The sequence below is a fragment of the Adiantum capillus-veneris genome, chromosome 29 (genome assembly GCF_014529385.1).
Source record: "Adiantum capillus-veneris isolate H3 chromosome 29, ASM1452938v2, whole genome shotgun sequence".
NCBI classification, from domain to species: Eukaryota; Viridiplantae; Streptophyta; class Polypodiopsida; order Polypodiales; family Pteridaceae; genus Adiantum; species Adiantum capillus-veneris.
Window position 1 is genome coordinate 9,638,149 of NC_140959.1, and position 18,211 is coordinate 9,656,359.

The 18,211-nt window shown below is 45.5% G+C and overlaps 1 protein-coding gene across 4 annotated transcripts in view; it reads right to left on the reverse strand.

Annotated features, from left to right (window-relative positions):
- Nucleotides 1-17,549, reverse strand: part of LOC147418733 (uncharacterized) — an 86,153-nt gene extending 68,604 nt beyond the window's left edge. For 2 of the 4 annotated variants that reach the window (XM_086505944.1, XM_086505941.1), the window contains exon 1: nt 17,305-17,549. In XM_086505944.1, coding sequence (XP_086362070.1) covers nt 17,305-17,313 — 9 coding nt within the window. In that variant the 5' untranslated portion in view covers nt 17,314-17,549. The remainder of the gene's footprint in view (nt 1-17,304) is intronic. The other 2 variants (XM_086505943.1, XM_086505942.1) reach the window with 2 other exon arrangements.
- Nucleotides 17,550-18,211: the final 662 nt, after the last annotated feature.

Genomic DNA, 18,211 nt, shown 5'->3' on the forward strand with positions numbered 1-18,211 from the left:
TTTTTTTTTGCTTGTTGCGGTCGCACGTAACCCAAGTCCTCTTGGGCGTGTCGATTCCTAATCGTGTTTTTGAAGAGTGACAGGAAACCCAAGAAAGAAGGGCTTGTCCAACCTCCCCTTGTGCCTCTTTTCACTCATTGAGAGCGGACCGTGCACTTAGCGGCCGGCCACTCGACGTGAGGTGGGAAAAAGCAACCTTGGTGTGAGCGCAAGGCTGCCAAGGGGTGCGCCCGCGGAAAAGAGAAGAGCTCGGGTGAAGAGAAGATCCTTCTCTAACACAGATTGCAAGCCAAAGAAGAACCTTAAGAACCTCAAGACCCTCAAGAACCTCGAGAACCTCAAGACCCTCAAGATCTTCAAGAACCCCAAGAACCAAGACCCCCAAGAACCCAAGTTCCTCGTGAACTTAAGAACCCAAGACTTCAATGTATGGTCATCACCCGAAGCAGTATGGATACTATGCATGAAGGTAATGAGCGTGGGAGTGGCGGAGAAGAGTTTTCCCCACAAGGAGGTTTTTCCGACCCTCCCTCTTCCCCATCTACGCCAAGGATTGCACCAACTATTGGAGGTTTTCGACAAGATGATGATGGACAGGAAGTTAGAACGCGAAGCAAGAAAAGCAGAAATAGAGCATGAACACAAAGAAAGAATGGCAGCCATAGAGCATGAGCACATCAAAAGGAAAGCCGCCTTGTTCCGATTCTTTTCTCAAGTGCAGGCACAGATGCAAGAGATTCGGGAAAAAGAGAATCTCTCCGTCTCTTCTTCTCCCAAGCAAGACACACAAGAATTACACCATTTGCATGATTGATTTGAATGATAATGAGAAGCATGATGAATTGCATGATAATGATGAGCATGATGATTTGCCTCATCAAGATGTGATTTCTCACAAGCATGATGATTATTTGCATGAAGATGATGTGATTGTTCACAAGGATGATGTGTTGGTTGATACTTTCTCTAGTGAAGCTAACCTCATTGCAGAGACGATCAATCACGAAGAACCGATCTTGGCTCTCGAGACTAGGTCCACAAAACCCCCACAGGAAGTACTATGTGTTTGCACGATTAGTCAGCACGCATTGTACGAGTGTTTCATTCGTGATCGTTTCCTGTATTTTAGTCGGCGTATTTATGTGATCCCTTTTCATAGGCATGAGATATTGTACGATGAGCACGATTCACTCATGAATGAGCACGGATGTATGCAGATTACTCATGGAAAGATGAAATGTTTGCAGTCACGGAAGTCACATTCTATGTCTCTTCCTTTGCATCACACAGTATCAGAAAGAGCACAAGAAAGATTGAGCATCAAGCATTGGCATGTCCATTGTGATTTACCACAGTTGATTGATTTAGATCAGAAACACAAGATTCGATCTCATTGTTTGCGTGTGTGTGGTGAACACGTTGGCACTCCGTCTATTTGTTCATCTACATTGCATGCACAGTCTTTAGAAAAGACGAGATTTTTCCCAATCACTTTACATGGAATGGATATGTTCATGTTTTTGTGTTGAAAGTGGTTTCAGGAATTTTCATCCTCGTAGATTCTTGAAGAAGGTAGACGCATGACTATAGACGAAGTGGAAGCATTGAAGATGACTTTGTGTCGCTTCAAGTATCGTACGACCCACAAATCAAAGTGGGCCGGCGAAGAGTCCTTTCCAAGATTCCGGATGCTATTGGCGATCTCCCTCGACGCCATACAGTTCGGTACCAGTACCTCATTTTGAAAAGGAGGGGATGTCATGTGACACATCCAACCCTATGTGTCCGTGGACTAGCTACAGCATGACCAAGGTTCAGTTCAGTCAAGTCAGTCTAGAATAGGAAGTGTTTTGGCACTTTTGTGAGTCTGTTCGCAGACCGTGCATGCCCAGACACTTAGATTAGATGCATATCCTCTCGTTGCACACAGCATGATCATCAGATTTCCATCAAAACCCATCAGGAGCATTTTTTCAATGCATAGACCTATTTTCCCTATTTTTGGCATTTTTCACTTATTATTTTTAAGTGACTTTTGTTGGGAACTAGGTAGGGCAAATTTACTAAGTTTGTATGTATAGAAACCTAGCGCTAGCATTTTCTGGCAGAAGAGGCAGCGGGAACTTCGGTTCAACGGGCACCTTCTCAGCAAGACCCCGGTAGGCCTAGCGTTTTTGCAACATAGCAGCAAGGACCTAGCGTTTTGCAACCACAGATCAACCTTGGCGTTTTTGCATGGCAGTTCAGCCTCGGCGACCATAAGACACAACAGATCAGCCCTAGCGATAACAAATTCCCGACTACAGATCAGCCCTAGCTTTAGCAGTTTCCTCAGCAATGACAGATTTCAGCCTCTAGCGTTTTTGGTTTGCAAATCAACCTCATCGTTTTTGCAGATCTTCACGACGGAATCAGCCCTAGGCTCAGCGTTTTCAGTTTTCAGCAGTCAGTTTCCGAAGTAAAACCCCCAAACCTCGCAGATCTCACCTTCCCGCAGCAAATCCTCGCCGCACGGTCAAATCCTGGGAAGTTTGCAGATTCAGCCCGGAAAACGCAGATTTCAGCATCTACGTTTGCAGTGCAATGTCGTTGTACCGTCGTCATCGACATAGAGTTGGAATTCAGCAGATAAAGATTTGCAGATTTCAGCCATTAGTATTTTCAGATATCAGTCCGTCTCGTCGTCGTCCTCATCGTCATCAACATCATCGGCAAGTCCAAAGCATTGTAGAGATTTGTGCAATCATAAGTAGACCGCTCTCGCCATAGAGAGTGGGGCCTTCGGAGGAGGGTTTGACAACATTCTAGTGTCGTATTCTCTTCTCTCTATCTCTCAGTCTCAGCACCTTCATTCACAGTGTTCATCACTTTGTTTGTGTTCATTGCACTCTCATAAAAGGACGGAAGGCTCTCCCTTCCCTAAGTAAAAGGAACCCTTGAGCACAGTTCAGAGCACTCATCTTGAGCAAAGTTCAACATTCATTCCGTTGCACCTTACAACGACGATGAGGACGATGACGAGACGCGCTGAAATCTGAAATCAAAATGGTTGAAATCTGCAAATCTTTATCTGCTGAATTGTGACTCTATGTCGGTGAAGACAGCGATGACAACAATGCAACGACGACGCGCTGAAAACGCAGATGCTGAAATCTGCGTTATCCGCGTTTTTTGGGCTGAAACTGCAAACGCTAGCTGATCTGACCGTGCGGCAAGGATCTGCTGCGAGAAGGTGAGATCTGCAAGGTTTGGGACTTCTACTGCAGGGTCTTGATGCTGAAAACTGAAAACGCTGATGCTTTTGGGTGTTTTGTTGCGAAGGATCTGCAAAACGCCGAGTGGTCCTGCTGATCTAAAAACGCTAGGGCTGATTTTGTGTTGATGCAAAAACGCTATGAATCTGCTGTCTTGCTATTGCCGGGGCTGATCTGCAATATAAAAACGTCAGGGCTGAAAACGCTAGGTTTTGCTGCCGGAGAAGGTCTTGCCGAGAAGGTGCCTGTTGAACAAGCTCGCCACAAAGTGAAAACGCTAGAGAGAGAAAACACTAGCAAAGAGAGAGAGAGAGAGCCCAAACGCTGGTAATCTGCATTCAACAACTTGCCAAAAGTACGGGGGGGAGGGGGGGGGAGGGCTTCTTATATAGGACAAACTCCAGTTTGCCCTACTCAGGTAGAAAACCCCACGATTCTAGAAATTGGCTAAAATGGCTAATAAATATGTAAACTCACTAAAAGTGACCTGGAACACATATTTAGTGGCCTAAGTGCAGATCACTCGAGACTCTGACCCCGAGAAAACCTAGGAACAGGGGTCCTGCCTCATGCCAGTTGAAACGAACGAAGAGATAGGATCTCCCGGCTACACAGACCGCCTACAGATACGCGTCGGACGAACCACCCGTCCATAGCCACCATCCGGCACCTCCCTCGTGTTGGGGCCAGCGTCCGAGGACGTAGGCGTGCACCTGTAAGACCGAGCGTCCCATACCACCCGGCCTCACCTCCTCGAGGTGACCTCGCGCACTCCTAGCCTCACGGGCTAACCACTAGCCCTCTGCCAGTGGAGGTCGATAACTGTAAATGAGGCCTTGGCCTCCCTTTTATAATAATGGCCGGCCACACTGGCCGTGTTCACACTACGTCCGCCCGGACACTGGGCGCCCGTCCCGACGGTATCTGGGCTAGATCCCCTCTCTTGTGAGCAGGACATAACATACTTCCCCCCTTAAGAACCATTGATGTCCTCATCAATGAAGTGGGGATACTGAGCCTTCAAAGCTCTAACAGGTTCCCAAGTAGCAAACCTTTCAGATTGACCCTTCCATTTAATTAAGTACTCGTCATAAGCCTTTTGGCGAGAATGACGGGTACGATGATCCAAAACTGCTTCTGGTTCTCGAGGAATATACTCAGTTTGCATATCTTGCCATACATTTTCCTCGATAGGCACGACAACATCAGCTTCGCCCAATTTCACTCTTAAGGCGACTGACATGAAACACTGGATGTACACTAACATCCGAAGGAAGAGCCAGTTTGTAGGCAGCTTGGCCAATTTTCTTTGTGATCAAGAACGGACCACAATATCTAGCTGAAAGCTTGTAATGCTTTCCTATTCGCATAGTCTTGGAATCCTTGGGTATCTTCAGAGAGACCCATTGTCCCACATCTAGAGTCCTAGGAGACCTCTTTTGATTAGCATAAGTAGTGACTCGGTCACGAGCCGTTCGTATACTATCCTTAGCCAATTCGAGCATTTCCTGCATGTCATACAGAAAATCATGAGCTTGGCGTTCCTTGACTTTCTCTAAGCCAATAGCAATCGGGGATTTAGGCTCAAATCCATACATCAGCATGAATGGGCTAAATCCAGTAGCAGAATACTTGCTACTATTACAGGCAAACTCTAATTGTGGAAGATACCTTTCCCAATCAGATTGCCTAAGAGAGACATAGGCTCTCAACATGTCTTCTAACGTCTAATTCATCCTCTCAGTTTGTCCGTTGGACTCAGGATGGTCAGAAGACGACATACTCAACTTGGTATGAAGGTGAGCAAAGACATCTCGCCAAAATCGGCCAGTGAACTTAGTATCTCGATCACTGGGAGACCATCCAGCTTATAAAGCTGATCAACAAATAAAACCGCCAACTCATGGCTTTTAACTATCGACTTCGTTGGTATAAACTTCGCCATTTTTGTGAGTCTATCAACCACAACCCAAATAGCGTCATTGCCCCGACTAGTATTAGGCAAACCAACGATGAAATCCATGGAAGTACTCTGCCACTTGGCATCTGGGATTTCCAATGGGTGTAGCAAACCAGCTTTCCTAAGGCGCTTTGCCTTATTGACAAGACATTGAGCGCATCTCTTCACATAGCTCTCTATGTAAGAGAGCATCCTTGGCCAATAGAAATATTGCTTGACCAAAGCCAAAGTTCTCTGGATGCCTGGGAGCCCAACGCTAGGAAAATCGTGGCATTCGCACAAAATCCTTTGTCGAATCTCATCGATTTCCGGCACGCAGACTTTACCATTTCTGAACAATAGTCCTCCTCTAATGGAATATTGTCACTGTCTCGTCTCTCGAGCACGACTCACTTGGGTCTCCGGACCACCCAAGCCTGTATGCGAGTCATGCCCCGCTTCGACCTCGTTCCATATCTTGCCAAAATGGCCATCGGAACGACATAGCCCTCGGAGAGAGAGAAAGAAATCCGTCGAGATTTCAGCCATAGACAAGGCATTGACCTCAGGAATCCTGCTGAGCGCATCGGCAACTCGATTGCTATATCCTTTTCTATAACGGATCTCAAAGTCAAACTCTTGCATAAGCTCAACCCATCTAGCCTTCCGGCCTCTGAGATCACCCTGATCACAGATATAGCGCAAGGAATGATGATCTGTCCATGCAACAAACGTAGAGCCATACAAGTAGTGCCGCCATTTCCTCAGGGCATGGACTACGGCGTAAAGCTCCTTTTCATACGTTGGATAACGCATCTCAGTGTCAGAAAGCTTCTTACTTTCAAACGCAACAGGACGTCCATCTTGGTATAATGCCGCACCAATAGCATAATCGCTAGCATCCATTTCAACCACAAACGGTTTGCTAGGATCCACAATGTGCAATATTGGCGCAGTAGTCACCAAGTGCTTTAGTGTCCGAAAGCTCTCGTCGAGACGCTCATTCCAAACAACAAGGGGATTACCTTTACGATGAGGACCCAAATTCTTCGGCCCTTTCACCCCTCCTTTTAAAAGTTGCGTAAGCGGAGCAGCAACTTTAGAGTAATAAATTTGCGAAAGAATCCTGTAAAGCCTAAAAAGGACCTTACTTGGCGCACATTCTTCAAAATGGGCCAATTTCGCACTCTATCCAATTTTTCAGGGTCAACGCGAATTCCATCGCGAGTAATGATGTGACCCAAGTACAGAAGCTCTTTTTTAAAGAATTCACACTTCGAAGCCTTAGCGTAAAGCTTCTCAGTTCTCAGTACTTCGAGAACAGTGTGTATATGCACTAGGTGCTCAGACAAACTTCGGCTGTAGATCAAGATATCATCAAGAAATACAACAACGAAGTTGCCTAAAAATGGTCTCAACAGATCATTCATCATCTGTTGGAACGTAGCTGGAGCATTGGTCAAACCAAAAGGCAAGACTAAAAACTCGTAGTGACCATAACGCGTATGGAAGCCTGTCTTAGGAATATCTTCCAGTTTGATCCATATCTGATGATAGCCTGATCGCAGGTCTCTCTTCGTAAAATACAACGCTCCATGGAGCTGATCTATCAGATCGTCCATGCCTGGGAGCGGATACTTATTCTTAACAGTGAGCTTATTCAACCCCTTGTAGTCCACGCAGAAGCGCATAGTGTTATCCTTCTTTCGAGAAAGTAACACTAGCACTCCCCACGGGGATTTGCTAGGCCTAACAAAACCCCTGTCGAGATAATCTTTCAGCTATCGCTAAATCTCGTCCTCCTCGGTTTTACTAAACCGATAGGGTTGTTTTGAGAAGGGCTGACTACCAGCCACCAACTCAATGCCATGATCTACTCCTCTCGAAGGCGACAAGCCAAGAGGTAGATCATCAGGAAAAACATCCTTGAAATCAGTCATGATTTCTCGGATAAGGTTGGATTCGTCGGAATCCCCAAGTTCAACAGAAGAACATTAAACATTTTTACGAAATTCAGTGACAGAAGTACCAAGCACTAATGAATCAAACCAAGCAGATGGTACACATTGATAAAAGTCAACATCAGAAGACTTTATTTCTTTATACATTTCCAAAGCAGTAACAACTGGGATTGCAAAACCATTATTTACAGACTTCTGATTACAAAGCGACACAGATACATGAGGCATGTTCTGCTTAACAAAAACAAGAGAGTGATGTACATAGTCTATATACAATGAGTCTTGTTTATCATAAAACCATGGAATTCCTAAAATAACATCTGCTCTGTCCAGGCGCATGATGTGGAAGTCCAAGTTCTCTTTGTAATCAGCCAGCTCGAGCGACAAGTCTGGAACCATCCGATTCCATACATCCGTATCCATGCCACGAGCCATCTTCACGCGATACTCATGGTCACTGTCCTGCGTCCGCAGGTTCAGTTTCTGCACCAATTTTACATCCATAAAATTGTGTGAGCTTCCATTATCAAGGAGTACAGTCACGTCGTGACCATTGATCTTCCCGGGGAAACGGAGAAGATCGTGCTTACCAAACACTTTGGTGCTAAAAAACTTGAACAACATCAGAGTTACCTGAGATCTCGTGAATCTGAACCGAAGGACGGCCTTGCGGTTTCTACGTCTTTTTCTTTTTAGGGCAATCCTTGATTTGGCGACCCGTCTGGCCACATCCGAAGCAAGCCCCCTTCTTCACTGCATCAGCGACTAAAGCATTTCTGGCTTTCTTCTTTTCCTGAGAAGATCTCGACGGTGATTTGGACTTATGCTAGTATCGGGGTCGCTTCCTCGAAGCACCCTCACCGGATTGATGGTCTGTAATTCTTTTCTTCTCATAATTTGCTCCATTTATCAAATGGATCGTCCTGGCCTTGGCCACTGCATCCTCGACATCAGTCGGGGCTTTGTCCTTGATTAAGGCCCAACGGTAATCTTCATGTAATCCCAGCAGATACATGTGCACAGCGTGCGTAGAATCCACCTTGCAGAAGGTGAGCGCCTCTTTGAAAGGTGCCGTATATTTATCAAACGACAGAGTTTTCATCGAAAGACTCTGCAGTTTGGCATAAGCTTTCAAAAGGTCCATTTTAGCGAAATCCCTCTTGAATTTCACACAAAAATCAGCCCACGTCGTAGGCTTCTCTGTCATGTCACGCCACCAGGTAAGCGCCTTACTGCGCAGATAGAGAGGAATCGTCTGAATCCTCCGTTCATCATGCTCCCCATGGAGATCAAAGTATGTGGTCCACTGGTGGAGCCAGTTATTTACAGCTAGTTCTGTACACTCTTTCTCTTCGCCTCAGAAATTCGTAGTTTTGTACGGAAGTATGGCAGTCGGACCACCCTGCGAACGTCCAAAAGCAGCAATTTGCATCCGCAATTGCTGGAGATGGGTTTCCCCCTCGGAAATACGCGCGGTCGTCGACTGAGCCATATTTTCGAGAGTAGAAAGTCGGGAACTGAGCCCCTGTACGACCCCTTCGAGAGAGGCCAAGCGAAGGTTCGTTTGAACATTCGCGTTTTCCAGAGCGGTAACACGCTGATCGAAACTCTGGAAAGTGCTTGTAATCCATGTGTAGAGAGCATGTGTGAATGGAATTTGGATGTTTCCTGGTGCGTTGTCACGCTGCACATCTGAGCTTGAGGAATCCATGGCGAAGTGCGTGAAAAACTGGAATTTTCACACGAAACCGGGCCTCTTCTGCACTTTTTGGTCGCGAAAAAGTAAAGTTCGAAGAGCTCCACGCGTCGGCGTGAGTGTCTGAACGCGAGCAGGTGATGGCGAGAGCGCGGAAGCGCGAGCAGGTGAGAGAGAGCAAGCTGGGGAGAGAAGCAGGAGTCTAAAAACTCATTTCTCTGCAACTTACAGGTCTCTGTAAGTGAGTTTTTTAATAAACTCACGTTTCAGACCTTTTAAAAAAAGTCCAAACTTAATAGGGCCTGGCCACTTTAAATTAAAAGGCCCACTTAGCAATAAAAAAACAAACTTACCTGTAGCGTGGAAATAAGGTAGCGCAAGAAAAATCAAGGGGCAACGAAAACTTCAACTGACGCGTGGAGAGAAAGAATCGCACCCCCCAAGCTCAACACACGCCAGAGATGCCAGCGCTTAGCAAATCCTCCACGGTGGAATTGTCCTCTCAGAGAAAAAAAACAACGCAGGAATTCTGTGAAAGCTGCACACCTACACTTGGTGTGCTCAACTCCTTCAGGTGCCCAATTACCAGAGAAAGCACATGCTCTCTCTCTCTCTCTCTCTCTCTCTCTCTCTCTCTCTCTCTCTCTCTCTCTCTCTCTCTATGCTTCGCACAGAGGGACTTACAGAGAGAGGGATTTACAGAGAGATGTTAAATGTGTTGTATGCTGAATTTAGTCTAAATTCAGTAAATGAAGAAGCAATTCTCTGATTTTCATCGAAAATCATAAGAAACCTTTCAATTTCTAGCACTCCCATCTGTTAATTTGCTGTTTTTTAATTAAAAATCAGCAAAAGAGCACTAATCCTCACCTGCAAACATGCTTTCGAGAAGAAAAGTAAGTAATTTCAGCAATTTAATCACTAAAAGATTACGCGAACTCGAGGTTCCCCGACTCGAACCGATCCGTAGGTGTGCACATAGTCCCTCGTGCAACCAAGCCGGCTCCGATACCATGAAACGAACAAAGAGATAGGATCTCCCAGCTACACAGACCACCTACAGATACGCGTCGGACGAACCACCCGACCATAGCCACCATCCGGCAGCTCCCCCGTGCTGGGGTCAGCGTCCGAGGACGTAGGCGTGCACCTGTAAGACCGAGCGTCCCATACCACCCAGCCTCACCTCCTCGAGGTGACCTCGCGCACTCCTAGCCTCGCGGGCTAACCACTAGCCCTCTTCCAGTGGAGGTCGATAACTGTAAATGAGGCCTTGGCCTCCCTTTTATAATAATGGCCGGCCACACTGGCCGTGTTCACACTACGTCCGCCCGGACACTGGGCGCCCATCCCGACGGCATCTAGGCTAGATCCCCTCTCCTATAAGCGGGACAAGACACCAGCCTACCAAGTTAGCAATACCATGATGTGCACCGCCGAGAATAGATACGTCTACCTCAAGTACGGCCGAGCACAGCCACAAAACAGCCCTGACTCCCTGATCTGCTCCTGGGAGATACCAGAGTGTTAGGTGCAGCGGAATGAATGTTGTATTTTCTCAAGATTAGTGATCTTTACTGCTGAAGGTTCCTTTTAGTTCTTAGGGAAAGAGAGAGATTTCCGTCTTATGGAGAGTGTTATGATCACGAACAAAGTGAGTGGATATTGTGCGTGCAAGTGAATGAGACTGAGAGAAGGAGAGAGAAGAGATACGACACCCGAGAGGTTGTAAAACCCTCCTCCGAAGGCCCCACTCTCGTCGGCGAGAGTGGTCTATTCTTTGATTGCACAAAGGTGTACAATGCGTATGCAATGGACTATGCAACTTGGTCTATGCCGATGACGACGACGGTGGCTAAAATCTGAGATCTTCTAATCGCTGAATTTCGGGACTGTTTCGGTGGCTGAAAATGACTGTTTTGGCTGCGTTTTCTTGGCTGAAAAATGAGGTTTCTTAGGGCTGAAAACTGATGGTCCTTACGGGCTGAATCTGCTACACTTTAGGTGAATAATGCCGGTCTTAATTTGCTGCTGAAATCCAAAAACGCCAAGGGCTGAAATTGGTCCTTCTGTCGCTAGGGTTCTGCAAATGCAAAAACGCTAGGCAGATCTGCTGTCGTGATGACGCAGGGGCTGATCTGCTGTGCACAAATCGCCAAGGCTGATCTGATGCAAAAACGCTAGGTCTTCTGTGGAGAAAACGCCAGAGTAGTCGCGGAGGTTGGTCTTGCTGAGAAGTTGCCTGTTGAGCAAGGTGCTCCTGTTGCCTCTTCTGCCAGAAAGTGCTAACTTGGGTTTGCTTATATATTAACTTAGCAAAATTGCCCTACCTACTTTTGTAGGAAAGTCACTTAAAAATAATAAGTGAAAATCCCAATAAATAGGAAAATAGGCTAAATGCACTGGAAAATTCCCCTAACTGATGCTAATGGATTCTGATGGGAATTCCGATGATCATGTTGTGTGCAACCGGAGGATATGCATCTATGCTAAGTGACTGGGCATGCACGGTCTACGAATAGACTCACAAAAGTGCCAGATCACTGCTAATCTAGACTGATCGGACTGACTGAACCCTGTTGTGGTGTAGCTTGTCCACGGACACATAGGGTTGGGATGTGTCACGTGACACAGAGCTACCACCGGACAAGAAGATGAACTCTAACAGGATCACGTCAACAAAATGCGGGAGCTTCAACAGAGATACTTCATATGGGAAAGCTTATCAGTTTAGAGGACATGGCCATCCAGCTTTTGGCCCAATTGCCTCCTCGATACACCAACTTCTATTCTTCTTTGATAACAAGTGGCCAGTTGAATACTCTCTCTTGGGACGAGATTGTTCCCATGGTATTGGACCAGGAGCGATTCAATACAGGGAAGAAGTCAAGCTCCGAAGACTGGTTCTTTCAACAACGACAAGAAGTAGAAGGGTAAGAAGAAAAGCAACAACACCAAAGACAAGAAGAGTGATGCCAAGCGTGAAGCCTTGAAGGTGGAATGGCATTGCAACAGTTGCGGTGAGAAGGGCCATTACTAAAGGAAGTGTCCAAAGCGGCTTGGCAAGGCTTCGACTTCATCGACGGCAGTGGTGCAATCACCGGCCTTTGTTCATTTGGAGATTCTCCCCACAAAGGACTCTTCAAGACATCGGAGGTTGAGTTGACTCTTGCGGGTCAAGATTATCGTGATTGGATTCTAGATAGTGGTGCCTCCAAGCACATGACATCTTCCAAGGATCTTTTATGCGACATGCGGCGACCCTATGGTACTATCTTCATTGGCGACAAATCTGAGATTCCACAGCGAGGGTTCCATGGAGCTCATTACCGACGACAGAGGAAGTATGTATACCTCCAAGGTACTTTATGCTCCAAAGCTGTGTTTTCATCTTATGTCGGTGCATGAGGTGTGCAAGCTTGGCATGGAGGTGATCTTCACAGAGCATGCGGTATCTATTCGGGATCGGCAATCGGGTAAAGAAGTCAAAAAGGGCTCGGTAGAGAATGGACTCTACAGGCTCCACCCTCTCTCTTCAGCGACTCGAATACCCACAGGTGAAATTACAAGTTTGGTCATTTGAACAATGATGCTCTTCGGCTTGATTTTCGAGAGCAAATGCTTACAGGCTTACCAATGTTGGGAGTAAGCATGGGAAATGCATTACTTGCATTCGTGGGAAGAAACATTGAGAATCTATTCAAAGGCTTGCTACACGCCGAGCCATTGCCGTATTGGAGTTGGTTCACACCGACCTTTGTGGACCTATGCAAACCCCTTCCCTCGACAAGGCTCTTTATTTTATGTTATTGGTGAATGATTTCAACCGCTTTACTTGGGTATACTTTCTACAACACAAGCACGAGGCATTTGGCCTCTTCAAGAATTAGCGTACTCTTGTGGAGAAGGAAAGCAATCAAGTGTTGAAGACTATTCGATCGGACAAAGGTGGGGCGTTCACTTCCAATGCTTTTATTCATTTTTGTGCGGATCATGACATCAAACGAGAGCTTGAGAATACCGGATCACCTTCAGAGAATGGAGTTGTGTAGCAGAAGAATGGAACAGTGGTAGAAATGTCTCGGACCATGCTTGAGCATCGAGACTCGCCGTAGTCTTTATGGGTAGAGGCAATTGCGATGGCTGTCCATACCATAAACCGAGCTCCAACCTCTTCAGTTCCCAAGAAGACCCCATTTGAAGCCTATTTTGGTAAGAAGCCCGACGTCTCCCACTTTCGATTTTTGAGAGCGATGCCTATGTCCATGTCCCAGAGGAGCAAAGGGGGAAGTTTGACCCCAAGTCCCAGAGATTGATTTTTGTCAAATCCAACTTATTTGCGACGGATAGACTTTATGATCCAGAGAAGAAGGATGTTGTACTCAGCCGTAATGTTGTATTCGACGAGATTTTACCTTTAGAGATTGATTTCTGTCGGATCGAACTCTATTTGCGACGGATATTGACTTTATGATCTAGAGAAGAAGGATGTTGTACCCGGCCATAATGTTGTATTTGACGAGATTTTACCTTTAGAGAGGGCTTCCGTTCCCAAGTCTTCCACGACGACCCCCGATTTGCCGATACTTGGAGACCCAGATTTTGATTTGCCTCTTGATGAGCCCTCTTCTCGTACCCTTGTTCCTCAGGCTTTGGAGAAGAAATGCACCCATTCGAGATGATGCAAATGACAGTGGTTCTCATCATAGTGCCAAGTTGGAGCCAGATATATCAGTAGCTCCTCCCCCGGGAAGAAACACCGACCAATTGCCAAAGTGGCTATTGGAGACTTTGCGAGATTAAGCAACTTCAGATTTTCCACCTGATTGGCATGAAGCTGGTACTACACGGCGATCTCAGTGACTTCGTGTTGCTGAGGTGGATGGGATTTTACTACAGGTGAACTATGCTTTGATGTCTAAAGTGATGAAGGACAGAGATCCTCTTCCGGTTGAGGAGGCACTTTCACAACCAAAGTGGAAGTTGGCTATGCACAAAGAACTTGATTCCAACAAGAAGAACAACACTTCGGTGTTGGTTCCACGGCTTGCCAAGCGGAAAGTGATTGGTGTCAAATGGGTATACAAGACCAAGTACAAAACTGATGGTTCTTTGGACAAGCACAAGGCAAGACTAGTTGCCAAAGGCTTTTCTCAGAAACCCCGTGTAGACTACAAGGAGACCTTTGCACCGACTACACGGATGGCCACCATACTTATTGTTTTTGCCCTTGCTGACTTTTTCGGATGGCCGGTTTTTCAAATGGATGTTGTTTCGGCATTCCTCAATGGTGATCTAGAGGAGGAGGTATGTGGAAACCTCCAGGGTTCGAAGATTGAGACTTCGCAGACATGGTTTGTAGGTTGCTCAAGGCCCTCTATGGCCTAAAGCAATCCCCTCGAGCGTAGTACAAGAAGACTGCTGAGCAAAAACGCTAGGTCCTCTGCCTCTGCACCAAGCCCCTTTGGGACACCCAAGGGAGGGCGACCCCCTCTGGGCACAACTGCTATATACTAGAGTGACCCCCCATGTCCATATATAGGACAAACCAAAAGCTGTCCGACCCAGCCTTCAGCTCTCACGAGCTAAAAAAGGGGAGGGACATAGGGAAGGGCATCAGATGGCTGTGGGAAGCTCAAGGAAAAATAGCACAAGGCTAAGGAATAATATTCCCAACCTACAGGAGCACAAATGGCCATGGAACTGAGCCAAAACCCCGAGCTAAACATGGCTAGACATGACCCGACATGAGAGACCTACCTCACACTAGCCAGGCACAGCCACAAGATAGCCCCTACTCCCTAATCTGCTCGTGGGAGATACCGGAGCTACCACCGAACAAGAAAATGAACTCTTAACACCTGCATCGTTTGGAGGTGCTGAGAGTAACCACTGCTCATACTTCTTAATACTCCCCCCGTAAATAACCACAAGGGTCCGCACCATGAGTAAAAACAACACTTTTCAAACATTCAATACTTGCCCGCAAATAATCACAAGAGTCTGGGCCATGAGTATAAACAAGCATTCACAAACATCATTTCTCAGTACTCCACCCGGGAGTAAAATCACCAATCATTGAAATCAGTATTAAAACTAGGGTCAAACAATTCAAATCCACACCAAGACAGGGTCAAAACAGATACCATCCATTTCAAACAAATTCCAAACAGGATCACCAAACAAGTTCTAAAACAGAACTCAAACTTAAAAAGCAATCTCGACATAAGTCAAGCTCAAAAAGATGACTCGCTTTCCATCCTGAAACCTGCACCAGGATTAGGGTTAGATTTCTTTCATAAGGTTATAGTCGTCCGCGACATGGTCCATAAGCTCTTGAATAGTCGAAACGAACCTCAACAAGCAATGTTCCTGTTGCAGTGATGGTAGTTCCAAGACCTGGCAATCACACTAGCCCTCCAAGGTTTTTAGCTCGAGAAGAGACACTTGATGGGAGATGTCGAGAAATTTCAAGTCGTAATCTACAAGGGTTTCCATGACAAGCATTTCAAGATACCCCACTCTACCAGAAGCTGCCAGAAGCCATATAACTTCGGGTAAAAATTTTCTTGAAAGCTTACCAAGTCCTTGGCGTGTGCGGCTTGGTAGCTATAGACATCCACCACAACGTTGCATTGTCTCTGAGAAAAACGGCAACTCAAAAAAAAAAGTTATGATCCTTCTCTGCCAGTGATCTTTATGGCTTATACCCTGTCAGACAGAGCAATGAAGACGGGAGCGCGCCCAATGCGCGATGAAGTAAGGGTGGGAGTGGCTAATAAGTCTGGGGTCGGGACACGAAGATTCTTTAAATATAATTTCCGGTGAAACAAAGATTCTTTAAATAAAGTTTGCGATGAAATTTGGAAGCGCCATCTTGCTTTGTCTGCTCTTCGGTAGGAACCGGGTATGCTTTCAAAAAAGCATACACTTGAAGCTCTGATACCACTGTCACGAGAACGGGCACATGCCATCGAAAAAGAATAGACTGAACAAACTTTTAGCACTTCAATAACAATTGAATTGAAAGAGATGCACGACACACGAGAAGGGGCGTGGCGAAATTCCACCCCAAGAGAGCATTGGCCCCAATCCTTGGCACCCCTTTTAGTATTTCTTTATATTGCTTGAACTCGGTACAACGCCGATACTCCAAACTTTGCACCTCCACACGGGAGCATTCCAAAGACTGAGCCCTCTACACATATTTAAAGGCCCTTGGCCTATGAAAAGCAGTTTACATGAAAAGCTTCAATTCTAAAAGCATCTAGCCCAAAAGCACATGCTGAAAATCAACCAGCATGATTTTAGGAAATCCGTACACTTGCCACATCAACAGCATAAAACGCGGAAATCCATACAATCTGCCACGTGGCATTGCAGTGCAAAACGCGGACGTCCGTACAGCTGCCATGTCATCATGCTTACTCGCAAGAGATTGAGTGTGTGTATGTGCGGTCCTTGAAATCGGTCCTTTATTTAAAGGCCTTAAGGTCCCTTAGCCCCATCGGACGGGGTCCCATAAGTTGGTGGGAACTCTTCTTTAAAAATAGGCCACTCGGCCAAACTTTGCAAGCTGGTGAAACTTCTTCTGCTGCTTCTAGAGTTTAAGGCTTCTTGGCCGGGATTTGCAGGGTGGCTCCGTTCTTCAGTGTCTTGACACATCAGCAGTTTGTGACACAAGAAGCCTTTCCCACTCATAGTGTGGGCGAGAAATTGTTTCAACGAACTAAATAAATGCCTCAAGCTGTGAGAAAATGTTGGAACACAAGCATGTGCCATTAAAGAAATAGATGAACAGCGCAAGGACACTAGTTTCAGGGCCATCCCTCTTCCGCGCAGTGGTCTCAATCCGTTGTTTCTCAAGTGGTGAAGTTGGTGAAGTTGTTTCGTTTCTTCAAGTAATTTTCTAACATAATGGGCCAATGCAAAAATGATGGAGATTATGATGTTGATGCTTTCTTTGTGTTTATAGTAGCAAGTTCGTTTTCTCAAGTAATGTTTTACCTCAATGGGCCAATCAAGAACTGATGGAGGTCATAATGTTGATATTTCATAAACACAACAAAGGGAGACATGGAACGTGGACGTGAGTGTCTGCACATGAATAGGTCCACAGGAGAAAGTGCAACAAAAAGTACATTACAGCAAAGAAAGGCCATGCTGTTTTGAAGAGAACCGTATAAAAATGGACAAGTGAAAATACAGTTGCACATTAACACTGCAGGCAAACTAAGCCTATCGATGAACTGTAAAGCCCTGGAATATCAAACGATCATGAGATCTACCCACCTTTTGCATATGTACCCATAATGTAACTCATTGGATCTCATAGGTAAGAAGACATCACAACTGCGAGGGTGAGTTTGAGCCCATTTTCTCATGCACCCTCGCTCTCTCTCTCTCTCACACACGCACACACATGCACACACAGAAAAAACAACAAAATAATACCCGTACCATGACGCCAGCAATGCCAAACAGGAATGAGTAGTGATCAGGTGGATGGTCCTGAGAGTAGCCGCGGATCTGAAGCCGCCGTCACTTCGTTCGATATAAAAATTCATTCGAAACGCATTAATGGTTTTTGGCTGGCCTTATATTATCAGTCCTGCCTAAGGGCCAAGATCTTCATTTGTTTGCACTGCCTTGCAAGTTGCGGTACAAAGGGAGGGCGAATGCTGAGTGCCTTTCAGCCCGTGAACAGCAAATTTGAAAGGTATATTTTATTTTGGGAAAAATTACCAAAATACCCCTCTAATTTGTGGACATTCTCAAATTTCAAAAATTCCCAAAATACCCTTCAATATCCGTTTTTGAGTGCTTAGCATGTAATTTGTCACATATTACCTCGCAAACAAGGGCAATTATATCTAAAAATAATGAAGCAATTCATCTCCAAAGCCTACATAACCTACTTAAATTCTAGTTTTAGTATCTTGTATTGATAGACAATCAGTCTTCTTATGTGAGGTACAAATTTTTTTATCTTTGGAAAAATTTAATCTCACAACCAAGGGTATTTTGGGGGTTTTGAAAAATTGAGGGGCATTTTGGGAAGTTATGATAAAATATCGGGGGTAGTTTGGGATTTTTTGAAATTTGAGGGATATTTTGGAAATTTCCACAAATTAGAGGGGTATGTTGGTAATTTTTCCTTTATTTTTCTCTTTTTGGCCTCTAAAAGCCTTAGCATCCATATGGATGAAGGTCGTTTAATTTTTGGTGTTTGATAAGTGTCCCTCAAAAAGTCTTTCAAAGCCCTGAAATACATTGAAGAGAAATACTTTCACATGATATTTCTCAATGCTACATTTACTTTATTTTGGAAAGGATGCAACAAATGATTTGAAGTTTGAAC